Raw genomic sequence first — 26,501 nt, forward strand, 5'->3', positions numbered from 1 at the left:
CCAAACATTCCAGAAAGAATTAGTACCAACTCTGCTCAAACTCCTCAAAAAAATTGAAGTGGAGGGAAAGCTACCTAATTCATTCTGTGAAACCAACATCACCCTCATACCAAAACCAGGCAAAGATATTACAAAAAAAGAAAACTACAGACCAATCTCTTTGAATATAGATGCAAAAATCCTCAACAAAATTCTAGCAAATCGAATCTAGCAACACATAAAAAGAATTATACATCATGACCAAGTAGGATTCATCCCAGGTATGCAAGGATGGTTCAACTAAGAAAATCAATTAATGTAATACACCATATCAACAAATCAAAGCAGAAAATCACATGATCATCTCAATTGATGCAGAGAAGGCATTTGACAAGATTCAACATCCTTTCCTGTTGAAAACACTTCAAAGGATAGGAATACAAGGGAACTTCCTTAAAATGATAGAGGGAATATATGAAAAACCCACAGCTAATATCATCCTCAATGGGGAAAAATTGAAAACTTTCCCCCTAAGATCAAGAACAAGACAAGGATGTCCATTATCACCACTATTATTCAACATCATGTTGGAGGTTCTAGCCAGAGCAATTAGACAAGAAAAAGAAATAAAAGGCATCAAAATTGGAAAGGAAGAAGTAAAACTATCACTGTTTGCAGACGATATGATACTATACGTCGAAAACCTGGAAAAATCCACAACAAAACTGCTAGAGCTAATAAATGTGTACAGCAAAGTAGCAGGTTACAAGATCAACATTCAAAAATCTGTAGCGTTTCTGTACAGTAGCAATGAACAAGCTGAGGGGGAAATCAAGAAACGAATTCCATTTACAATTGCAACTAAAAGAATAAAGTACTTAGGAATAAATTTAACTAAAGAGACAAAAGACCTATACAAAGAAAACTACAAAAAACTGTTAAAAGAAATCAGAGAAGACCTAAATAGATGGAAGGGCATACCGTGTTCATGGATTGGAAGACTAAATATAGTTAAGATGTCAATCCTACCTAAACTGATTTACAGATTCAATGCAATACCAATCAAAATCCCAACAACTTATTTTTCGGAAATAGAAAAACCAATAAGCAAATTTATCTGGAAGGGCAGGGTGCCCCGAATTGCTAAAAGCATCTGGAGGAAAAAAAACGAAGCTGGAGGTCTCAAGCTGCCGGACTTTAAGGCATATTATGAAGCCACAGTGGTCAAAACAGCATGGTATTGGCACAAAGATAGATATATCGACCAATGGAATCGAATAGAGTGCTCAGATATAGACCCTCTCATCTATGGACATTTGATCTTTGATAAGGCAGTCAAGCCAATTCACCTGGGACAAAACAGTCTCTTCAATAAATGGTGCCTAGAGAACTGGATATCCATATGCAAAAGAATGAAAGAGGACCCGTATCTCACAGCCTATACAAAAGTTAACTCAAAATGGATCAAAGATCCAAACATCAGGTCTAAGACCATAGAACAGTTAGAGGAAAATGTAGGGAGATATCTTATGAAACTTACAATTGGAGGCGGTTTTATGGACCTTAAACCTAAAGCAAGAGCATGAAGAAATAAATAAATAAATGGGAGCTCCTCAAAATTAAACACTTTTGTGCATCAAAGAACTTCATCAAGAAAGTAGAAAGACAGCCTACACAATGGGAGACAATATTTGGAAACGACATATCAGATAAAGGTCTAGTATCCAGAATTTATAAAGAGATTGTTCAACTCAACAACAAAAAGACAGCCAATCCAATTACAAAATGGGAAAAAGACTTGAACAGACACCTCTCAGAAGAGGAAATACAAATTGTCAAAAGGCACATGAAGAGATGCTCAACGTCCCTGGCCATTAGAGAAATGCAAATCAAAACCACAATGAGATATCATCTCACACCCACCAGAATGGCCATTATCAACAAAACAGAAAATGACAAGTGCTGGAGAGGATGCGGAGAAAGAGGCACACTTATCCACTGTTGGTGGGAATGTCAAATGGTGCAACCACTGTGGAAGACAGTTTGGCGGTTCCTCAAAAAGCTGAATATAGAATTGCCATACGACCCAGCAATACCATTGCTAGGTATCTACTCAAAGGACTTAAGGGCAAAGACACAAACGGACATTTGCACACCAATGTTTATAGCAGCATTATTTACAATTGCAAAGAGATGGAAACAGCCAAAATGTCCATCAACAGACGAGTGGCTAAACAAACTGTGGTATATACATACGATGGAATATTATGCAGCTTTAAGACAGAATAAACTTATGAAGCATGTAATAACATGGATGGACCTAGAGAACATTATGCTGAGTGAGACTAGCCAAAAACTAAAGGACAAATACTGTATGGTCCCACTGATGTGAACTGACATTAGAGAATAAACTTGGAATATGTCATTGGTAACAGAGACCATCAAGAGTTAGAAACAGGGTAAGATAATGGGTAATTGGAGCTGAAGGGATACAGAATGTGCAACAGGACTAGATACAAAAACTCAAAAATGGACAGCACAATACTACCTAATTGTAATGTAATTATGTTAAAACACTGAATGAAGGTGTATCTGAGCTATAGTTTTTTTTGTTGTTTGTTTTTTATATATATATTTTGTATTTTTTATTTTTATTTTTTTCTCTATATTATCATTTTATTTTTTTCTGTTGTCTTGCTATTTCTTTTTCTAAATCGATGCAAATATACTAAGAAATGATGATCATACATCTATGTGATGATATTAAGAATTACTGATTGCATATGTAGAATGGAATGATTTCTAAATGTTGTGTTAGTTAATTTTTTTTAATTAATAAAAAACAATGCCCCACAAATAAAGTATATTTTTGATCCTACTAAAAAGAAAAAAAAAAAAAGGAAAATGCCCCTGGGTGAGCTTCATGAAATAAGAAGCCTGGATAGAAAGCTAGCAGACTTTCCCAAGTGCCCTTCCAGCTGAGAAAGAAACCCTGAATGTCACTGGTCTTCTTGAACCAAGGTATCCTTCCTAGGATGCCTTAGATTGGGCATTTCTATAGCCTTGCTTTAATTTGGACATTTTCACAGTCTTAGAAGTGTAAACTAGCAACCATTAAATTTCCCTTCTTAAAAGCCATTCCATTTCTGGAATATTGCATTCTGGCAGCTAGCAAACTAAGACAATGGGATCATGCCATCTGGATATAAAAGTAAGTTGACTATTAGGTTGCCTTTCATTTCTTTTTCCTGCCTGATTGCTCTGGGTAGCACTTCCAATGCCATGTTGAATAACAGTGGTGAAGCTGGTATCCTTGTGGTTTTTTTTCCCTAATTTTAGGGGAATCTTTCAGTTTTTCACCACCGAGTATGATATTTTCTGTGGGCTTTTCATAAATGCCCTTTATCATGTTGAGAAAATTCCTTTCTATTCCTAGTTTACTGAGTTTGTTTCTATCATGAAAAGTTATTGAACTTTGTCAGTTGCCTTTTCTGCATCAATTAAGATGCTCATGTGTTGTTTTCCTTTGTTCTAATAATGTGTATTACATTAATTTTTTTTTATGTTGAACCAACCTTGCATTCCTGGAATGAATCCCACTTGTTCATGGTGTATGCTATTGGATTTGGTTTTCCAAGATTTTGTTAAGGAATATTACATCCATATTTATAAGGTGTATTGGTCTATAATTTTATTTTATTTTTTGTTCTGTCTACATATGGCTTTGTTATCAGGGTATTGCCAGCCTGTCAGAATACAATACACAGAAATAGACTAGTCTTTATAAAGGGGATTTATTAGGTTACAAATTCACAGAATGAGCTAGGAAATAATCCCTCTTCTATTTTTTGGAAGAGTTTCACGTTAAATCTTTATTTGGTAAAATTCAGTGGTGAAACCAGATGGTCCTAGAGGCTTTTGATTGCCCATTTAATCTCTTTTTATTATAGATCTGTTTAGATTTTCTATTTCTTTTTTTTTTAATTTTTTATTAATTAAAAAAAATTACAAGAAACACAAAGATTCCCAACACATACACTCAGCAATTCACAATATCATCACATAGTTCTATTTCTTTTTTTGTCAGATAAAGCAATTTTTATGTCTTTTAAAATTTGTCTATTTCATCTAGATTTACTAATTGTTAGCATTTTATTATTCATAGCATTCTCTTATTATCCTTTTAATCTCTGTAAGGTTGGAAGTATTGTCCCCACTTTCATTCCCAATTTTAGGTATTTATGTCCTCTCTCTTTTTCTTTGTCAGTCTGACTAAAGATTTGACAAATTTTATTGAAATTTATCAATGAACTTTTAGTTTTGTTAATTTTCACTTTTTTTTTCTATTCCATATTTCCTTTATCTCTGCTTTAATGTTTACCATTGCCTTCCTTGTACTTACTTTAGGTTTACCCTGCTCTTCTAGTTTCTTTAAGTGTGAAGTTAGGTTATTGTATTGTGATATAGCTTCTTTTGAATGTTAGAATTTAGAGCTATACATTTTCTTCTGACTTCATCCCATAAGTTTAGTATGTTGTGTTTTCATTTTTGTTCATCTCAAGATATTTCCTAATTTCCCTTCTGATTTTTTTCTTTGACTCATTGGTTGTTTAAATACTGTGGTATTTAATTTTCAAATATTTGTAAATTTTCCAGTTTTCCTTCGTAATTGATTTTTAGCTTTATTCCATTGATTTCAGTGTTTTAAAATTTATTAAGATGGGATTTGTGGGCTAACCTATGGTTTGTCCTGGAAAGTATTCCAAGAAGAATGTATGTTCTGCCAGTGTTGGCTGAAGTGTTCTATATATGACCGTTTGGTCTAATTTGTTAATAACATTGTTCAAATCCTCTATTCCCTTTTTGATCTTCTGCTTAGGTGTTCTACCAATTACTAAAATTGGAGTATTGAAGTCTCCAACTATTTTTGTACAACTATCTGTTTCTCCCTTCAATTCTGTAAATGGTTGCTTCATATTTTGCTTCATATTTCGGGGCTCTGGTTTGAGGTGTATATATGTTTACACTTGTTATATCATCTTGCTGGATTGAAACTTTTATCAGTGTATAATAATCCTTCTTTGTCTCTTGTAGTCTTTTTTAGAATCTGTTTTGTCTGAGAATAATATAGCCACTTTGGCTCTTTTTTATTACTGTTTGCATGGAATGTATTTTTTTACCCTTTAACTTTCAAATTCCTTGTGTCTTTGTACCTAAAATTAGTCTTTTTTAGGTGGATCATGCTTTTTCACCCAATCTGCCAAACTTTGCCTTTTAATAGGAAAGTTTGATACCTTGATATTTAAAGTAATAACTGAAGAGAAAGAGTTTACTTCTGCCATTTAGCTGTTTCAAGATACCTTGCGTATTGTTTGTTCTTAATGCTCCTTAGGTCTGTGCTGTTATGAAACTGTTATGTACCCTACAAAAGCCATGTTCTTTGAACCCTAATCTAATCATCTGGGCAGACCTATTGTTTAGGGTGGGACTTTTGTTTAGATTGCTTCCATGGAATTGTGACCCTGCCCATTCAAGGTGGGTCTTAATTAGTTCACTGGAGTCCTTCAAAGAACTCAGAGAGAGAGAAAGAGTTTGAGCCAACACAGAGAGCAGATAGATGGAACCACCGGACAGATATTTGAAGGTGCTAAGCTGAGAGAAAAAACCCAGAGTTTGCCCTGGAGAAGCTAAGTGAAGACCCACAGACACTTAGAGAGAAAGCCACTGGAATCAGAACCATTGAAACCAGAAGCTGGGAGAGAAGGTCAGCAGACATTGCCGTGTGCTGTCCCATATGACAGAGAAACCCTCTGGACAACATCAGCTTTTTCTTCAGAGTCAAGGGATATTTAGTTTGGACATTTTTATGGCCTTAGAACTGTAAATTTGTAACCTAATAAATCCCCTTTACAAAGGCCAGTCCATTTCTGTGTATTATATTCTGACAGCATTAGCAAACCGAAACAATTTTTTGTTTGCTTGTTTATTTGCTTTTCTGTAGTATATAATTTTGATTCCCTTTTTCTTTCCTTTTCTCTCTATTTTAAGTTATTTTCTCAATGGTTGTCTTTGCAAATACAATGATGACTATAAACAATTAACCTAGTTTAAATAGTACCAGCCCCATTTCAGTAGTAAATAAACTCTCTACTCCTGTATATCACTATCCCTCAGCCATTTTATTGATGTTGTTGTAGATTACACCTTTATATTTGTATGCCAGTAATATGGATTTATTTACACATTTGCCTGTTAACTCATATAGGGGGCAAAACATTTACAAACCAGAATTACAATAATACAGGATTTTATGTTTACCTAATGGTTACCATTACAGTGTTCTTTGTTTCTGCTTATGGCTTCGAGGAACTGTCTGGTGTCCTTTTAGTTCAGCATGTAGGACGCCCTTTTGAGTATCCTGTAGGGCAGTTCTTCTGGTAATGAACTCTTTTAGCTTTTGTTTATCTGTAAACAAAAAAAAATCTTAATTGCCCTTTCTATTTTTTTTTTTTTTTTGACATGGGCAGGCACTGGGAATCGAACCTGGGTCCTCTGGCATGGCAGACAAGAATTCTTGCCTGCTGAGCCACCATGGCCCGCCCTCCCTTTCATTTTTGAAAGATAATTTTGCTAGATATAGAATTCTTGGTTCACAAGTTTGTTTGTTTGATTTTCTCTATGGACTTTAAATATGACATCCCATACCCTTCTGGTCTCCATGGTTTCTGAAAAGAAATCTGCCTTGAAAGTGGCAAGTATCTTCTCTCTAGCTGTTCTCAAAATTCTCTTCATCTTTTGATATTGACAATTTTGCTATAATGTATCTGGTTCATTTCTCTTAGAGTCTGTCCTACTTGGCGCTGTAGGATTCCTGTATGTGTATATTCATCTTTTATTGTATTCAAGAAGTTTGTTTTCAGCCATTATTTCTTCAAATACTTTTCTTTCTCTGCCCTTTCCTCTTGTCCTTTTGAGACACCAATAATGTGTACATTTGCACACTTTATGGTATCCCAAGGTCCCTCAGGCTCTGCTCATTTTACTGCATTATTTTTTCTTTCCACTCCTCACACTGTATTATTTGTGTTTTCTTTTTTTCAGATTCACTGATCCTTTCTTCAGCCAGTTCAAATCTGTTGTTGAATCTGTTAAGGAGTTTTTTTATTTCAATTACTATACATTGTTCTCCAAATTTTGTTTCATTTCTTTTTTATCATTACCTTCTCTTCATTTTGTTCAAACAATGTTTTAATAATTTCCTTTAATTATTTGTATATGGATCCTTTAGATCTTTGAAAATCATTGTGGCTTGGAGCTAAGTACCCTTGAAAAAGATATTTTTAAACTTAATCTGTTCCTGTGGGTGTGAACCCATCATAAATAGGACCTTTGATGAGGCTCTTCCGTTGAGATGTGGACCAGCTGAATCTTGTTACTGATGTCCTTTATAAACCTGCTGACGTTCATACACATAGAGAGTAACCCATGGAGGGAGCAGGCAGAACTGAAATCCAGTGGATTGAAAGAGAAGAGAGAAGCCAGTGTGGGCCATGTGGCAGAAAAGCCAAGACCAAGTTCAGCATCAGCTCCAGGGCACCACGGTCTTCCAGGAGAAAGCATCACCTTGATGACTCCTTGGATTTTTATTTCTAGCCTCAGAACCTGGAGCCAATAAATTCCCACTGCTTAGTAGCCAAGAAACTAAAATGGTTTTGAGTAGTAGAAAGAAGTTACTACTACAAAGAACTAAAATATGTAAATAGCTTTGGAATTGAGTAGTGGGTGGAGGCTGGAGGAATCATGCATTGCTTGATAGAAAAGCCTATATTGCTTTGAGGAGACTGTGGTAAAAATATGAATGTCTAAAGTACTTTGAATGAGGCCTTAGAAGGGAATGAATGTTTGTTGGAAACTGGAAAAGAAGTGATCCTTGTTTTAACATGGCAGAGAACTTGGTGAAGTTGAGTTCTGATGTGAGATGCAAGGCGAAACTTGAAAGTGATGAACTTGGGTATTTTGCTGAGGAGATTTACAAGCTAAGTTTGGAAGCTGCAGCCTGGTTTCTCCTTGCAGCTTATAGTGAAGGGGAAAATCCGAGAAGTGAACTCCTAAGCACCAAAAAAACAGAAATTGTTTGGAAAATGTTGAGGCTCTCTGGATAGTATGGTCTGAGACTAAGGCCAAAAGCAGTTCTATCAGGGACCCCTCTGAGATTCCAGAAAGCAAGTCCCCAGGAAATAAGGCTCCATGTAAGGGTTTAACTGAACTCAGAACCAATCCATCGTTTCAGTGGAAGTCGAGGTTAGAAACGCATTTATGTAAGGAGGATCCATGCAAAGTTCTGCTCTCTGATAGTTTGGAGCCCTGTGAACTGCACACAAAGACTACAAGGCTTTTGTGAAATTTGTATGAGCAGAACCACTGCCGCCCAAGACTGAAAGGGACAGAGGAGGAACAGATTGAAGAAAGAATGACTTCAGGGGCAGAACCATGGAAGCTGACTAAATAAGAGCTCCTTAGGCCAAGAGGGCAGGCCTACCTCTGTTCACCCTGCATTTGGAGGAGCCAGGCCATCTGCCTCTGCCCTTGGAGGGAGGGGGGTCTTGAACCTCTGTGTTGAGGCAGAGTGATGCCACTTCAAAGCTTGCCGGGGGCTGGGGGAGCTGTGTCCCCACATTTGTGCAGAGACTGGCTGACACCATGCTGCCTGGAGAGGGTTGGGCCTGTGCCCTGGCTTTCACAGGCAGCCTGGCCACCGTCATAGCACTTGGAGCATGTGGAGCCTTAACCTATGTTTGGGGACAGCATAACCACTGTGCAATTGCTTGGAAGGGTAAGCCTGCCACCACGTCAGGACAAGAAGACGAATCATCTCTCAGTAGATGACTCTCAGACCTTGAAATCTCATGGAGTTTTCCTGGCTAGTTTTCAGATTTGTTCAGAACCTGTGACGCCTGTTTTCCTTCCAATTTCTTCTTTCTGGAATGGGGATGGTTAACCTGTGCCTGTCCTTCCATTGTGTATTGGAAATGGGTAACTTGGTTTCTAGGTTTCACAGGTCCACAGACTGAGGGGAACTGTACCCCAGGATAGCCCACCCATAACCAATTTTATTGAGACTTCTTACTTAGTATGTCACTGAAATGACTTAAGGCTTTGAGGATATTGTGATGGAAAGAATCTATTTTGCACATGAAAGGAACATGTCTTTTTGGGGTCCAAAGGCTGGACTGTGATGGCTTGGAGCCACCTTTTGATTAGGTTGCTTCAATTAAGGTGTGGCCCGACTGAATTAGGATAGGTCTTATTCCTATTGCTGGAATTCTTTATAAGCAGAATGAAATCCAGACATGGAGAGAAAGCCATGGAGGGAACAGCTAGAAGCTGAAAATCAAAAGAACCCAGAGAAGAAGCCAGGAGAGGCCATCATGTGCACTGCCATGTGGCAAAAAAGCAAGGACCAAGGATTACCAGCAGCCACCCAGGAGGCCACAGTCTTCCAAGAGAAAACAGCACCTTGATAATGCCTTGCTTTTGGACTTCTAGCTTTAAGACAGTGGGCCCGTAAATTCCCATTGTTTAAGTCAGCCCATTGCATGGCATATGCTTTAGCAACCAGGAAACTAAACAAACATACTTAAGACAGTTGATTTAAGGACTTTGACTAATATTTCCAATGTTTTATGAACTTCTGGGATGATTTCTGGCAAATTCTTTTTTCCAGTGATTGGTCCATACAGTCCTGCTTCTTTATGTGTTTTGTGATCTTTTTGTGAGAACTGGACATTCTGAGTATTATGCTGCTGGAACTCTGGAGATCTAGAGCGCCTCTCCTCTGGGGTAGCACGTTTTTGTTGTTGTTGTTGTTGATGACTAGAACCATAAATTGACTTTTACAACAATTTTATTCCCAAATGGGGAATGCAAAATGTCAAGAGGAGAAAAAGAAACACATACTGCTTCTTTAAGAATTTTCTGCTGCTTCTCCCTGCAGGGGCTGGAGCAATGGCTGCCCCCAGCTGGTCCCCTGACCTGAAGTAGCTGACCCAGACAGCGTCAGCAATCAGACCACATGTCCACCCCTAGATTTTAGAGAACCAGGTCCTTACAGCCCATCATGGCATCACCAAGCTGACTTGCAACTGCAGCTCACACCACTGCCTGCCCCACAGCTTGGCAGAGGGAGAGTGGCACCTGCTGCAAAGGGCCGGGGGATTGGAATTCACCTGTATTTATTGCAATTTACTGGCCTCTTTCTCCTGCTCCTCACTTTTTTTTTATGCTGCAGAGTGTTCCACTAGACTCCGGGCTTCCAAAATAGTTGATTTAGACAGTTCTTGCCAGTGCAGTAGCTGGTAGAGGGATCAATTCCTGCAGCTTCCTACTCTGCCGTCTTCCCTCCATCCTGCCTGTTCTCTCCTTCATTTTGAAAGACAGTTTTGCCAGGTATGGAATTTGTGGTTGACAGGATTTTGCTTTCAGCACTTTAAATGTCATGCCATTGCCGTCCTGCCATCATGGTTACCGATGAGATATCTGCATCTAATTTAAATGAAGTTGTATGTGACATGTTGCTTCTCTCTTGCAGTTTTCTGGAATACTGTCTTTATCTTTGGCAATCAACAGTTTGCTTATAATACGTTGTGATGTGGGTCTGTTTGGGTTTATCCTGTTAGGAGTTCATTGAGCACCTTGGCTGTGTACATGCATGTCTTTCATTAAACGTGGGAAGTTGTCAGCTGTTATTTCTTTGAATATTCTCTCTGTCCCTTTCTCTCTTTTTCTTCTGATACTCCCACAATGCATGGATGCTTGATGGCATCCCTTGGGTTCCTTAGGCTCTGTTCACTTTTCTTCTTTCTTCTTTCTGCTCCTCAAACTGGATGATTTCAGGTGTTTCATCTTGAAGTTAACTGAGTCTTTCTTTTGCCAGTTCTCATCTACTGTGGAACTGTTCTAGGGAATTTTTAATTTCTGCTCTGTTTGTCTCCTTTTCACAATTTCCATCTCTTTATTGATAGTGTCTTTTATGTTCCTCTGTTGTTATTCTGATTTCCTTTGGTTTTTGTCCACATTTTCCTTTTGCTCTGTGAGCGCAGTTGACCTGTCATAAAAGTCTTTCTGTGGTGTGTCCCAGGCCTGGTCTTCTTTGGTGCTGGTTTCTAATGTTTCATCCTTTCCTGTGCCTGTGCCATTGCTTCCTGTGTTTTTTGGTTTTGTTTTGTTCTGTTTGTAATCTTGTTGAAACTTGGAAATTTAATATTTTAATATCTGTTTGTTGGAATTTAAACTCTGAGGCATCTCTCCCTTCAGAGAGGGATCTTTCCTTTATTGCCAGAAGCTAACCTAAAAATGAAAAGGAAACACCTTTTCCAGTTTTTGCAGGTTACCTTGTGCAGGTGCTCTCCTTCAGGGCTTATCCATACAATGAGTTTGGAGAATAGCTCTTGGCCAAAGCATAGGGCCTCCCTGGTCCTTCCTATGCCTGCCTCTTGTCTTGGGCTTGCAGGGCCCTAGAATTACCCCACATACATGGATGAGAATGTCCCCTCTCCCCTAGGGAACAGTTCCCTAAGGTCTTGGACACTGTAACTTATGTCCTGCCCCCGGCAGTCCCTCCCCCCAGGCAGCTACTTGACTGTTCACCCTAAGGGCAAGTTCTGAGATGGTGAGACCCTCACACCTCAGCAACCTCACGAGGTTGTCGACTCTGCTTCCTCTCAATCCAGGACCAGGGATCTGCTCTGGGAGCACTGGGCAGCTCCATACTGCGAGGGCGGAGCAGGCAGAGCAGGGCAGGGTGGGGGAGCAGCCAGGGCAACACAAAATCCCACCGCTTTTAAGTCGCCCGTGTCTTGATGTGGTGTTCACCCTGTTGCTGTTTTGAGAAAGATCCTTCTGGGTTCTTGCTGGTTGTTCAAAGCCCTGAAGCATCTCATGCCACCCTCATGGGGTAAGGCTTGGATGGTCTATGAAGGAATTTTAAGTGCGGGAGTGTCAGTGCAGGACAGGCATTTAGAAGGAGCAGGAGGAATGGCCAAGGGAGAAGGAAGGCACAGAGGACAGAGGCCCCAGCACAAGCTCAGGTGAGCAGGGTGTGGGTGAGTGGAGGCTGCTGAGGCCAGGGTGGTGGTCCCAGAGCTGCTCGGGAAGGGAAGTGTGTGGCTGCTTTGGGGTGGGGGTGGGGGGTGCAGGATGTCTAGGACGCTAAGTCGAAGTGCACAGCAGCATGCCAGTTTTGTCTGCCCCTTCCACAGACCCTCTTCCTTTCTGTGTTTTGAAGGATTGACTTGAGCTGATAAGAAAGGAAAAGCACCCCTTCCTCGGCTTCGCTGCAGTATGGAAACACTGAAAGCGGGATGTGCGCTGAGGCTGCCAGAGCAGGCTGCTCCCAGGAGACTAGAAAACCATCCATCTCACCCACAGCGTGTGCGGCCAGGTCGGGGCTGCCCCTGAGGGCCTCCACCTCCCTCTTGGCACGCAGCAGGGGGTCTGCGGTCATGCAGCCTGGCCCGGCCCCCATGGCCTGGCCAGGCCCAGAAAGGCTGAGAACCCATGTCCTGGGGAGCCCAAGGGCAGGGACAGAGGTCCCCACTCCTCAGGGGGCTCCTGTGAGTGTAGAAAAGTGTCCTGATGGTGTGAGCACAAGTCCCTGCTGGCTTTGAAGGAACATGCTCAGTCATTCTAAGGAATAGTGTGTGTGCATGCCATATAACAATTTTTAGCCTTTATGCTTAAGGCATTTTTAGCCATTTTCATAATTAGAGAGTTTTGGATTTAATGTTTTCTTGTAGAGTGGTTTTTATTTATTTATTTATTTAGCTAATTTGTATGAACTCTAGGGTAGCTTTGCAAGTGCTTTTTAAGCATTTTTACTAGTTTTCTCGTTTAAAAAATATCTTTACATTTTTAATTGAATTTTTATTTATTTATTTTTATATGGGCAGGCACCGGGAATCGAACCCAGGTCTCCGGTATGGCAGGCCAGAACTCTGCCTGCTGAGCCAATGTGGCCTGCCCTAATTGAATTTTTAAATTGAATATCAGGCTTCTGATGAATTGTCCAAAACTAATTTTCTTGAAAATGAATATCTCAACCTACAAATTAACATATTTATAACTTTTGGATACCAGAGGTGATTTTGCATTTTTCAAATTCTTAAAGCAATTTTGTCCATTTCCCATGGATTTTCTGCATGCTTTTAAATTTTAAATTTGTTTACTGAATTAAGTTTTTTATAGTTAAGTAACTAAGCTAAAGTCTTCATGCACAGAAAGGCATCCAAAGGAACCAGAACAGGGCAAACTCTGCATTATGGTGATAAATGGTACCTACACAGGAAATTGTCAAAATCCGCGGGGGCCCGGGTCGGGCCAGGCAGCAGCCTCTCTGCCTCCCTCCACAGCTCCACACGGTTCCTTGGGCCGCAGGGCCCTGGGCCTGGCTGAGCGGTCAGCAGGGCAGGGGAGGTAGGCCCGGCTGAACCCCTCGTGTCCCAGCACCGAGCTAGCTCCAGGGGCAGCTGGGCAGGTGCCTGTGGACTCTGGGGGCCACAGTGGCGGGGGTGGGGGGCCGAGCTCTGTCCCCGGCCTTCGAGGCCCCATGGCCCAGAGGTTCCCGCACGTGAGAGGCAGGCGGGTCGGGTAAACATTGGGTTTCTGCCCTTAAGCGGTTATTGCTTTTGTCATAATAGTCCTGCAACAGCTTTCTGTAAAGAGAAAAAATAGTCTGCCTGTCTGCCCATCTAAATTAAAACATTTCTTTAGGAATTAAAAACAGGGCTAGACCAATACTTTATATAAGTGTCCAAAGGAGGCAGCCCCGATGGCTGGGACAGACAAAACACTGCATTTTCCACATGTGGATATTCTTCAGCCCTAAAAAAGGAGAAACACATCTTCTGGAATGAAATAAATGAGGCACAAAAAGACAGCTATTGTGCAATTCCACTTACATGAACTATCTGGAACAAGCAGATTGGTAGAGACAAAGTAGACTAGGGTTCCCAGGGTGGGGGGTGGAGTCGTGGCTTTAGGGGTGCAGGGCTGCTCCTCGGTGCTGGGCGCTGCACTGTGCAGTGTTTAGTGACACCGAATCGTACCCTTAAAGATGGTTTAAAGGGGAAATTTTATGTTATAGACATGTTACCACAATTTAAAGAATGATGTTTTCTTTAGGGTTCTTAGACAACTATACAGTTTTCAGCATCTTGGTAAAATTTTTTCTCAGAGGGTAACCATTGGCCAAAGGGAGCACATTAAAGCCCCAACCTGCCCCCCGGTGAGTGAACAGTTCGGGGGTTGCTGGCAGCTGCTCCTGTGAATCCTGCAGCAAAATACGAGTCCGCAAAAGAGCCCCCCTGAGCTGCCACTGCCCCCCCACCCTGGAGGTCTGGGGAGAGGTGCTTCCAGGGCCCTGGGGGGCTCAGTCCTGACCCGTACGGCCGCACTCGCAGGTCTGCTGGGGCATCCCCAGATAGAAGATTCTTTTTTTCTCACGTGAAATGAAAACAGGCTCCTCCGGCGCAGCCTGACCCCCTCGGTACCTCGGTGCCATCTACAGCCTTGGGTGGCCCCAGCAAGGCAGGGAGGGCAAGGCTGGGCCGGGGAGGGGAGGGTGGAGAGGAACAGGCTGCACAGAGAGCCCCTGTGCCCACGCCCCTTGGCAGCCTGGCCCAGCCCCCAGAGAGCCCGGCCTCAGCCTGACTGGCAGGGGGTCTGCGCATCCCAGGATGGCAGGGGCCGGTTCTGCCCCCTCCCTGACTGGTACAGCCAGGGGACACCAGTGTGGCCAAAGCCCAGGGCGCCACGGCGTTTCCTGTGGCGAGTGGAGCTTCCCGAGCTCATGGCCGCTCGGCCCGGCCTCCTTGCCCAGAGAAAAATTGGGCCTCGGCAGCTGGGTGGGGACGGGGGGCTGTCGGGGTCCTCGGGGCTGCTGGCAGGTTGGCTTCTGACCTCAGCGCAGGCCCAGGCAGTTCCGGTTGATAATCCAGCCCCTCGACCTGGGCCCTTAAAGCACAAGTGTAAAGGCCTTTACCCCAGGCGCCAGCCCATTCTCAGGAAGCGGTTTGTTTGTTTGTTTTGGGGGGCAACCCAAGAAAACTCCAAGAGGCGCTTTAGGGTCTCCCAGCCCCTCTCCCGCGTCAATGCTGATGCCTTGAGCACACACCTGCTGACCTAGGGTGAGCGGTCACTGCAGGAGACATTTCCTAGAAGATTCTCTCATTTGCACTGATGCGTGCCCCAGTTTTATGGTCCCAGGCCTGGTCCTCCGGTGGAGAACACCTTGAAACAGAAGTGGGAGAAGTTTTGGTGAAAATGTGTAACAGGATATGGCGAGAGGGTGAGTGGACACTTGACTAAACATAATGGAACTCCCTTAATTGTTTACTTGGTAGAAATGGATGATTTAAATATTGCCTTTTAAAGAAGCTGTGACAGTTTTTGCTATTATAAAATGGTATTTTAAGAACCAAAGTTGGGATCTTAAGAATGGGGCATTCTTTTGAGCAAACTTAAAGATAGTTGGAAATTTTTGACTGATAAAATCCATATGCAATAATTTATATTTAAAGAGACAGAGTGGATGGTTGTGGAATTTTACATTTTATGAGCTAGTTGAACCACTAGCTCGTGCCCTGCCAGTTGAGGAACAGAGAGAGAGGGCCACGTGTGCTCTGTGCAGTGTCCTTCCTTTCTGGCTCCTTCCACCCGTAAAATGGAGAGGCTTTTGTGTTCTTCCACATCTTTGCTGAAGTTCACTGAGACGGTGGGGAGAAGGGGTCTAAAGCACCCCATCCTGGGACCCTTGGAGTGTGAGGAAAAGGGAATCACGTGAACCCCCAGCTGCCAGCCCCTTCCCCATATGCTTCTTTCTTCAGTGGGACAAGAGCTGCCATCACAGCAGGGTGGGCTGGTTCTTTTCTCTGAGGCCACCCAGTGCCAAGGGCTCATTTGTCTCTCAGCTTGGACAATTCCTTGCTGGGGGCTGCTGAGCTCTTCATTGCCCTCTGCTTAGTCAGAAGAACCCCCACACCCACAGCCCCAGCCTGGCTGGCGCTCAGGATCTCAGGTGCCCCCAGACCCACCGAGTCAGCCGAGTTGCCTCACCACCCGTTTCTGAGAATCCTCCAGAAATGCTCTCCCTGGGGCACTCCCCTGCTCCTCGGTCTCTTGTGAGGCCTGGAACCAAGAGAGGAGGACAAGAGCCCCTGCTCGAGCTCCGGGCCGGACAAGGGGCTCACGCTTGACCTCCCCACCAGGTGGAGAATTAGATTTTACGACCAAATCCTGCAGAACCCCCAGAGGGTCCTGAGAGGGTGGCCATGTATTAAATGAAAGTGCTTGGTAAACTGTAGAGTGCTCTGGAATCGGTGACAAGTTTAAACATTCATGTTTTTCTTCACTTGTCTGATGATTTCTATTGAAGACAGTATTACTGTCTTTAAAAAAAAAAAAGTTGCCATTGAACAGTTGCATGGTTTCTCGACTAGTGACCATCCCTGAGGGACATGACTTGAGAGGGGGGTGCCTGTAATGAATTGCTGGAGCCTTTAGACTCTAAAGAGGGGGAGGTATTGGGGAGAGGAGAGAAGTAGTAATAAGAAGATTCTTGGGAGAGCTCAATCCCATGTATTTAGTTTAATAATTAATACCAAGACTCAGTTTCAAATATTTATGTGGTACAGCTGAATATTTTATTATAGTTTTAAACAGATTAACTATTAACATTGAAATACATAGTTGTGTAAAAGTAGCACGTTGTTCAATAAAAGGTGCTGAAAGCAAAATTGTATCCAAAAATGTCAGGATGATTACAGAAACCAGAATCTGCCATTTCCGTGCTCACATGCTTTCAGGGTGGAATTATGTGTGTTTTGACAATTTGCAACATGTCATCTGAAAGTCAGGGCTGGGTTTTGTCGTCATAACTTTCTGACTTGCCGTTGGTATAACGTGACAGTTACTGTTTCTGTGCCTGTCTTGCACAGTGAGAATGGCATCAGCAAATGGGCGCTGCAGTTTCTCTGAAGTTCGCTTCTGAGTTGGCCAGAGCCCAGGCCGGCCAGTGGGCAGAGGCCGAGGAGCCCAGTGCATCCTGGGTATCCCTCACCTGCTCCCCACCTTTCTCTACGAAACCACCCCAGCTAAGGGGTGCTTCCAGTGCGCCTGCAGCCCCCGTGGGAAACGGCGGGAGAGCCCAGCCGGGGTGGGGGTAGGTGTCCAGGCATAGACAGGCCCCCCTAGAAGGTGCTCCAGGCCCTGCCCTGGGCGTTTTATGGGGGTGCAAGTGGTTACTGCAAGTGTGGGTGTTTGCAGAGCTAACGGCTCTGCTGCTGGTGGGAAGCATGCTGGCCTGTCCGCCTTCAAGTCAGAAGGAAAATGACAAGTGAGGAGTCACAACATTTGTTTACAGGTCCAGATGGTGGCAAAGTGGCAGCTTTGTTGGTCAGGAAATCAGTGGAAATGATGAATTACGATTTTTGGCAGCTTCCTGAAGGTTAGAAATTCAATGCCACAAAAAAGCATTTACTAAAATTTTAGAGGCAAAGGCATATGTTTGGAAGGCTTAACTTGAAGTTGGCTTGGCTTATGTTTTCCATCACGCCCCTCTGACATGAGGCCTCAGCCCCCATGCAGGCTGCTGCCCACGGGGACAGCAGGGACGCAGCAAGGGGACAGTCCCGACAGACTTTGATGTGAGACAGAGGCCTGGGCACAGATTTTGGCATAGGATGTGTGAGGGCTTTTTTGTTATTTGTATGTTTGTATATAAAGTCGAATTCCAAATTAAAAATATACAGCTGCAAACTGGTCTGGGGCTGGGAAGGGGGCAGACCGGGTCCCCACGCCGCCCTGTGCTTGCTCCTCGGGCTGCGGGGCTCCCTGGTTCAGTCTGTCACTTTTGACTTGAAGCTAATGAAGGACAACATAAAACACACAGATGCACCATGTCCTGTGAGCCCGGCGGATGGGAAGAGAAAATAAGACATGAAACGGGTGAGCTCAGGATCTAGGAAAGGGAGTGCATGCCTGCGCCACAGTGGGGAGGCGGGAGAGGCAGGCGTCCCAGGAGGGCTGCAGTGTGCACCACTGGAGGTGGGGCTGGGGGCCGGGCTGGGGGCCAGGGGCTGGAGTGGGGGCCGCCTGTGTGAGCTGCGGGGCCCACAGTGGAGCCGTTGACAGCCAAGACCCAGCTCGCCATTCATTGATTTTCTGTTGTGTTTCTGTTTTCAGTTTCATTAAGGTGACCTCTTCTCTTTCTTATTTCCTTTCTTCTTGGGTTTACTTTGCTCTTCTTTTTCTTGGTTCCTGAGATTGTTGACTTGAGACTTCACGTTTTCAAATTTGTGCTGGTTTGAAATGATGTATGTCCCCTAGAAAAGCCATGTTTTAATCCTAATCCCATTTTGTAAAGGGAGCCGTTTCTGCTAATCCTATTCAACACTGTATGTTTGAAACTGTAATTAGATGATCTCCCTGGAGATGTGATTTAATCAAGAGTGGTTGTTAAGCTGGATTAGCTGGAGGTGTGTCTCCACCCGTTTGTGTGGGTCTTGATTAGTTTCTCAAATCCTATGAAAGCGGAAACATTTTGGAGAATGAGAGATTCGGAGAGAGCAGAGCAGAATGACACAGCTGTGAGAAGCAGAGTCCACGAGCCAGAGACATTTGGAGATGAAGAAGGAAAACGCCTCCCCAGGAGCTTCATGAAACAGGAAGCTAGGAGAAGAAGCTAGCAGATGACACTGTGTTTGCCATGTGCCCTTCCAGATAAGAGAGAAACTCTGTGTTCGCCATGTGCCTTTCCACTTGAGAGAGAAATGCTGAACTTCACTGGCCTTCTTGAACCAAGGTATCTTTCCCTGGATGCCTTTGACTGGACATTTCTATAGACTTGCTTTAACTGGGACATTTTCTTGGCCTGTAAATTAGCAACTCATTAAATTCCTCTTTTTAAAAGTCATTCCGTTTGCTAGCTGCATTCTGGCAGCTAGCAAACTAGAACAGAATTTATGTCTTCAGTGCTATTTTCCTTCTCAGTACTGTTTTTAACTGTGCCCTACAGATGTTGCTATATTTTACTTTCATTTTTTCCCATGTCCATTCAGTTCAATGTATTTTCTTATTTCCCTTGAAACTTTGTCTTTGACCCATGTGTAACTTAGAAGTTTGTTGTTTAGTCTGCAAATGTTTGGAGATTTTCCTGTTAGCTTTCTTTTCTTGATTTCTAGCTTGATTCCTGTGGTCACACATTGTGTAGGATTTTGTTTTTAAGATTTTGGTGGTGCTGTTTGTGACCCAGGAATGGCTCTGCTGGTGTGGGAGCAGCGGCACACAGCCTGGGCGAGGTGGCTGATGCTTCTGTTTGGCTGATTTTCTGCCTACCTGCTCGGTCGTTGTTGAGAGAGAGGGTTGATGGCTCCAGCGATTCCTGCAGGTGTGTCTGGTTCTCCTTTCAGTTCTAGCAGTTTTTGGTTCGGGTTGGGTTTTTTGTTTTTATTCTGTTAACTTTTGCTTCATATATTTTCAGCTGTTGTTGGTATTTACACATTTGGTTTGCTTGGTGGATCAGGTATTTTATCATCATGAATGTCCCTCCCTGTCTCTGGCAATTTTCCTTGCCCAAAGTCTAATTTATCTGCTATTAATATAGCTTCTCATATTTTCTTTAATATTTAAATGGTCTTTTCCCATCCTTTTACTCAACTGACCTATGATATTATACTTGAAATGACTTTCTTGTAAACAACATACAGTTTGGTCATGTATTTCTTTTTTAAAATCAACTCTGCTAATCTCTTTTTAATTAAGGTATTTAGACTATTTACACTTAAAGTAATTATCGATATGATAAGTCTTAAATATGCCATTTTATTTTTTGTTTTTCTAGTTTTTCTTCCCCTGCTTTCCTGTGAGTTACTTGAACACTTTTTAGAATTCCATTTTGATTCATCTGTAGTGTTTTTTTGTATATCGCTTTATACAGCTTTTTTCATGGTTGCTCTGGATATTAAATTATATAAATGTAACTTATTGCAGTCTATCGGTTTCATCATTTTACAGCTCAAATGAAGTACAGAAACTTCACTTCTCATTACATCTACCTACCTCCCCTAATTATATCACAGTTGTCTAAATATTCCCTCTACGCACATTTAGAACCACATCTGACAGTGTCAAAACTTTTGCTTCAGCTGTCAAACATAACTTGGAAAACTAATAGCCATAACTTTGTTTATCCTGTTCTTTCTTCCTTCCTGATGTTTCAGGTTTCTTTCTTTTATCATTTCCTTTCTGTTTAGAGAACTTCTTTTGGTCATGCTTTTAGGCTAGTTCTGCTGGCAATACATTATCTTAGTTGTCCTTCATCTGAGAATGTCTTGATTTCCCTTTCATTTCTAAAGGATATTTTTAGAAATATTTTTGCCATGTATAGGATTTTGCTTTGACAGTTCTTTTCTTTCAGCACTTGAAAATAATCTCTTCCTTCTGGCCTCTATGGTTTTTGATGAGAAGTCCACTGTCACTCAAATTATCGTTCCCTATAGGTTAGGAAATTATTTTTTTCTGGCTGTTTTCAAGTCTTTTTTAGCTTTCAGTATAATTTTGATGAGTCTTGGGGTAGATTTCTTTGAGTTTATTTTCTTGGGGGTTGCTTAGCTTTTTGAATTTGTTAGTTTATATCTCACCATGTTTGGAAATTTTTCAGGCATTATTTCTTCAAGTACTTTCTTACCCCCACCCTCTTTCTCCTGTGTTCCCAGGACTCCAGTGACAAGACTGTTAGATTTTTGTGTTATATTCCCACAGGTTCCTGAGGGTTTGTTGATTTTTTTGGCAGAATATTCTCCCTCTGTTGTTCAGGTTGGTTAATTTCTATTTTTCTATCTTCCAGCTTGCTGATTCTCTCCTCTGTCCCCTCTAATCTGCCACTGAGCCGAATCCATTGAGCTTTCCATTTCAACTATGATATGTTTCAGGTCTAAAATTTCCATTTGGTTCTTCTTTACATCTTCTATCTCTTTGCTACAACTCTATTTCTTTGCTTTCTATTTTTTCATTTGTTTCAAGCATGTTCATATTTCCTTGTTGAAACGTTTTTATCTTGGCTGCTTTAAAATGTTTGTCAAATGATTCTAACATCTTTGTTATCTTCCTATTGGCATTTGTTAATCATCTTTTCCATTCAGTTTGAGATCTTTCTGGTTCTGGGTATAATAAGTGATTTTCTATTGAAACCCAGACATTTGGTATTGTGCCTAAGGCTCTGGACCATACTGAAACCCTGTTTTACCATGCCTGCTTAGACACTGCTCCCGCAGGGGGAACAGGGCACTGCCTCTCTCCTGCCAGGTGGAGACAGAAGTTGGGGTCTCCGTGGGTCCCCGAGGTGGGAGGGTGACTCCTCCTTACAGCCTGGTGTGGGGTGTCCAGGCTCCCCACTTGGGCCACCATTTTCTCTATGGTGTTTGCCTAAAGTGGTTACTATCTAAACGTTTTCTGTCTTGCAGGTGCCCCTCTCCTGGTCCTCTGGTTGGGGAACAGGCTGTCTGGGGACTCTTCATCTGTCCTCCGAGTGTCTCCAGGTGCTGGCTTCCTCAGCTCAGGCCTGTGAGGTACGAGGGGAACCAGAACTTCACTGGGGTCCTTACCCAGGTCCCAAGGCCCTGGCCAGACTGCGTCCTCTCCTCCTTTCAGGGTTTTCTTATATGAGTCTTATCCGTCCCGTGCAGGGTTTGTAGCTAAGCTTAGCAGGCAGGTTAGGGAAAAGCACATCTACTTTTTTCCGGACATAGAAGTCCACACATCTGCCTTTTATTGGTAGCCGGAGACCTCAGTGTCCATCAAGGTAACTCCTGAGCCTCCAGGCGAGGAGCCCATTTTGTCCTTCCCACCTGCAGCTCTGGGGTGGTGCCCAGCGCCCAGTGGAACCATCATCCATCCATTTGGCCCACCATGGGCAGCACGGGGTCCTGGGTAGGCAGAGAACTTGGACAGGGGCACACTGGGGTTTGCTTTGAAAGGGGATAAGGACCAAGCTCCAATGTGGGCGTCAAAGTGGCCTCAGAAGTGAGTGGGTGGGTGGGTGAGGGCGGGGAGACTCATGGCTTTTAGTGTTTGGCCCACCCCAGCAGGAGTCTTTGTCTGTCAGCTCTGGATGCCTGGACCGCCACCCACTTTCCCTCATGCACAGAAGAGGTGACCCTGGTCTGTCTTAACACCTCTGTGCACTGACTCGCTGCCTTTCAGGGGGTCTCTCCGCCACTTCCAGCCTGGCCTCTGCCCTCGCACTGTCCCAAGCCCCTCCACCTCCACCTCCGAGTGTCCTCAGAGGCCTGGCTCAGAGGGCGGAGTGCCGTGCCCTCCTCCCTCCCCTCTTTCATCCACACCTCCTTCCCTTGCCCCAAATGACCCAGCTCCTCCGTCAGGCCTTTGAAGAGCTCCCCGCTGCCTGCCCGCAGGTCTCACTGCAGAGAGCTTCGACCTCAGATATTACTGAGCAGCGTTCCCCGAGCACATCTGGAGCCAGGCGTGGGGAGGGGTGTGGATTAGCCATGTGCAGGTCTGAAGCGTGACTTGTCAGGACACTGCTCGTGCATGCCTGGCTTACAATTTTGCATCAGCTTCCAGTCCCTGTCAGTCAAGAGGAGGAGGCCATAATCTTTTGTTTCATTTGTCCACACTGAGGAGAATGTGCTCCTGTCCAGCCACGCAGCATCCTAACCATGGCTCCCAGGGGCCAGTGTCCAAACCAGGTCTGTTGGCCCCCAGCTCGCACCTGCATGCACACATTTGCACACACCACACTCACGCACACGCACACCACAGGCATGAACACACTCATACACACACATACCCATACACATGCACATGAACACCCACGTGCACATTCATGGTCATGCACACACCCAGGAACACATGCAAACCAACACTTGAACTTGTGTACATGCATGAGTACACACACACACACACACACACACACACACACACACACGTTCATGGCACCCCAGAGCCGGCCTTGTTGTATGCCACTGGCTTCCTGGCCCCTTCCACCGAGCACTGTGCTCGGGAGTGCCTTTGGCTCTTCTCTCACTTGCCTTCTCTGGCCTCATCCCCTGCCCCCCAAGCCCTCCAGATGCTACAGCTGGAGCCTTACCTCCTTCAGGTGCTCTCCTGACTTCCGGGATTCTCAATACTGCCTCTGCACATCTCTGTACTTAAAATCACATCTGTGCCTCTCCCAGCAGAGGTCATGGCCTCTTCAGGATGGTGACTTTGGTTAGCTGATCATGATGTCCCTTGTGCCCCCAAGAGCTGACAGGAGTTCAGTAAACAGTTGTTGAATGTCATCATCATCTTTAATTCCACACTGGTCCTGAGGCTGGAGGGTGAGCAAGGACACACAGTCAGGGTTGGGAGCGCTGAGGGGGACAGTGTCAAATCCAAACCCAGGTGAACAAAAGCAAGTCACAGAGCGGGACAGGCACAGGGGTCCCCTCTGTGGAAAGCCAAGCCCCATCCTACTGGGCACACGCCTCGGGAGGAGAGGAGAATACATTGGTGTAGTGCGAGTGTGGCAGAGAAAACACGGCCAGCCTATTTCCAGAGCCCTCCCACACCTCAGGGTGACGAGAAGGTGGTGCTGATGCCGTGGCCACTTGTGCATCCCTCCACCCGTGAGCTGAGCACTGGCTGGGGGAGGCTGGTGTCTCTGGGCTCAGGTGTATCAGCTCTGTCGTGCCCAGGAGCACCCAGGGGTCTGTCCCCCAAGCACCGCCCTCTGGGGTGGAACTGAGGGGCTGACAAGGGGCCCATGCTCCTATCAGGGAATTAAGATGACCCGTCTTTGGAGGGAACGAGGCCTAGAAGCAATTTCCTTTTGAATAAGTATTTAAAGGCATTTTCTTGCCACCTCCCAGGATTATTTCTGAATCGCTTTCCTACCCTCTTTTCCTGTTTCTTTATCCAACTAGACAATGCACAGTTCCTGCAGGTTTTGTTCTTTTTAATTAACCACCATTTATTTTCTTATAATGACATAAATGAGGAAGGGCCACATCCACAGCAAGGCTCCTGGCCTGGAGAACATCTGCGGGTGCTCCGTGGCCAGCTCTGAGTGCTTCTTTCTCAAGAGGAACTACTAAGAGTGTCCGAGCAGGGCATGTGGTTGGAGTGGTGGAGCCAGCACCTGGCAGGAGGCAGGGAACAGAAGCACACTCAGGCCACACTTTCGTGGGCAGAGCAGGAGCCACGGGGAGGCTGGCCAGGACCAGGTGTGCAAGCCCAGGTTGGAGGGGCTCCAGCTGAGGGGGCTGGAGAAGGCAGTGTCTCAGGAGAGGTGCCCAGGGAGCCAGCCAGGAGCCTCAGCCTCTGCTTCTTGGGCAGGGCAGCCCTCCTCTCCTGCCCCTGCCCGCCCAGAAGTCATCCTATCATGGTACCAAAAACAAGAGGCTTGAGATCAAAATAAAAGTAAAGAAACGAAATGTCCTTTAGACATGAGAAAAACATTTTCTTGTCTTCGGGTTACCAAACGGTCCTGTCCTATTTTTCTACTCTTCCAGCTTTTAAAAATTTTACTCTGAACTAAGCTCCTTACATCCTCATTTGTTCATTGATCTGATGTAATTTTTGTCCTGTTTTGCCAGAGCCCCACTGCAGGTGTTAGCACCCCACAAGCTCTGTGTCCTGCCGTGGCCAGACTGGTCCACGGTGGTCCGTGCCATAGGACTGAGGAGGAGTGGACAGCGGCCTCAGACCGACCAGGGGACTGGGCACATCTCTCCCACCTCCAGTTCCTCTCAGGGGCCTCCCCACTTCTCAGATCCAAAACTTGTAGTTGTGCCAGCTGTTCGAAGGAATAGCATTTTCCTGCTTTCTCATCCACTTGCTTCACCTTATCAGTTCCTAACCAGAAACACGTGTAAAGTCTTCTTATGCTGCCTGAGCGCTAAGCAACATCTTGTAGCACTGAGCTACTCGCTAGCAGATGCTGTTCCAGGAATGGGTGTGCAGAATTCACCGGGGAGAGAACAAATTAGGAAAGGACTTTTCTCTTTGTGATTAACTAGAAAAAGAACTGAGCCTCCTACTTGAAAGGGCAGATATGTATAGGAAAATCATTTTTAAGAAACTGATTGGGTAAAACTTGAAGGACTCCTAGTCCCCCCTGCCCCGGGGAAGCTGGCGCCGGGGCCTCCCGCAGGGGCTACAGTGGCCCGGCGTCGTCTTTAAACCCCGAGCTGGACTCTCAGCCTCCGCAAGCCTGGCGTGGCCCAGTGTGACCGGATGCCTGGCCCTGGAAGCACCGATCTGGCTCGGCCTCCGGGCGCCCCCGCAGCCCTAACTGTTCCTCTTTGGGCTGTTTCAGAGGAGGCGGACCACTACAGCTTCGGCGCGGGCACCCTGTCGCGGAAGAAGAAGGCGCTGGTGACGCTGCGCGACGAGGGCCCCCGCCGGCGCGCCCAGCTGCGCATCGGGGTGCCGCGTGACTTCCGCCCGGTGTCGTCCATCATCGACGTGGACATCCTGCCCGAAACGCACCGTCGCGTGCGGCTCTACCGGCACGGCTGCGAGAAACCGCTGGGCTTCTACATCCGTGACGGCGCCAGCGTGCGGGTGACGCCGCAGGGGCTGGAGAAGGTGCCCGGTGTCTTCATCTCGCGCCTGGTGCCCGGCGGCCTGGCCGAGAGCACGGGGCTGCTGGCCGTCAACGACGAGGTGCTGGAGGTCAACGGCATCGAGGTCGCAGGCAAGACGCTGGACCAGGTCACGGACATGATGATAGCCAACAGCCACAACCTCATCGTCACGGTCAAGCCGGCCAACCAGAGGAACAACGTGATGCGCGGCGGCCGCGTGGCCGGCAGCTGCGGCCAGTCCCCAGACAGTGCCGCCAGCCCCCGCAGCCCGCCGCCCGCGCACGTGCTGCAGAACTTCCACCCCGACGAGGCCGAGAGCGACGACGACGCCGACATCGTCATCGAGGGCGCCCTGGAGCCCGCGCGCGCCCCCCGTGCTCCCCCCACGGCCCTGGGCAGCCTCGCGCGGCCCGACGGCACTGGCCTGGCGCACAGACTGCAGCGCGAGCTAACCCTGGGCGGCGCGGGGCGCGACGGCAACGGCAGCGTCCACAGACTGCTGAGCTCGCTCAGGGCTGACCCGCGCCACGGCCTAGTCCTGCCCCGCGGCGGCGTGGAGGAGCACGGGCCGGCCGTGACGCTCTAGCGGGCTTCCCGCTCGGCTCTGGACCCGGAGAGCTGCGCGGCGCCCGCACCGCCAAGTGTACGGGCCGAAGGATTCTTACGTGTTCATTCCAGTTTTAACCAAGAAAGGTAATCCTTTACTTCCAGCCCCTGCTTTTTTGTTATTTTTAAAATTTTGTTCATCCCTCCCCTTTCTCCCACACCCTATCCTTTACTTCAGCTCACTGGGTAGGAAATAAAAAGACTATTTTTATAGAATTTCCCCGCAGAACATGAAGCACCTGCCCCCCGCTTCCCCCCCCAATAGGCCCCATC

At 45.3% G+C, this 26,501-nt stretch overlaps 2 protein-coding genes across 5 annotated transcripts in view; one reads left to right on the top strand and one right to left on the bottom strand.

The window, feature by feature from the left end:
- PARD6G (par-6 family cell polarity regulator gamma) overlaps positions 1–26,501 on the top strand; it is a 91,019-nt gene that overhangs the window by 62,702 nt on the left and 1,816 nt on the right. The window contains exon 3 of the mRNA XM_077135162.1: positions 25,352–26,315. Within this exon, the coding sequence (XP_076991277.1) occupies positions 25,352–26,208 (857 nt within the window). The 3' untranslated portion in view covers positions 26,209–26,315. The remainder of the gene's footprint in view (positions 1–25,351; positions 26,316–26,501) is intronic.
- Positions 6,080–26,501, bottom strand: part of ADNP2 (ADNP homeobox 2) — an 83,095-nt gene continuing 62,673 nt past the window's right edge. Inside the window, exons 4-5 of one of the 4 annotated variants that reach the window (XR_013164986.1) lie at positions 23,141–23,365; positions 6,080–6,444 (exon numbers count right to left, since the gene is read on the bottom strand). Coding sequence is in view for 1 of the 4 variants with exons in the window: in XM_077135160.1 (XP_076991275.1) it covers positions 23,264–23,365 (102 nt within the window). In the remaining 3 variants the exon portion in view is untranslated. Of the gene's footprint in view, positions 6,445–14,774; positions 15,265–18,018; positions 23,366–26,501 lie in introns of those variants that run through there. The other 3 variants (XR_013164985.1, XR_013164987.1, XM_077135160.1) reach the window with 3 other exon arrangements.

This window comes from Tamandua tetradactyla, chromosome 18, assembly GCF_023851605.1.
Source record: "Tamandua tetradactyla isolate mTamTet1 chromosome 18, mTamTet1.pri, whole genome shotgun sequence".
Taxonomy (NCBI): Eukaryota; Metazoa; Chordata; class Mammalia; order Pilosa; family Myrmecophagidae; genus Tamandua; species Tamandua tetradactyla.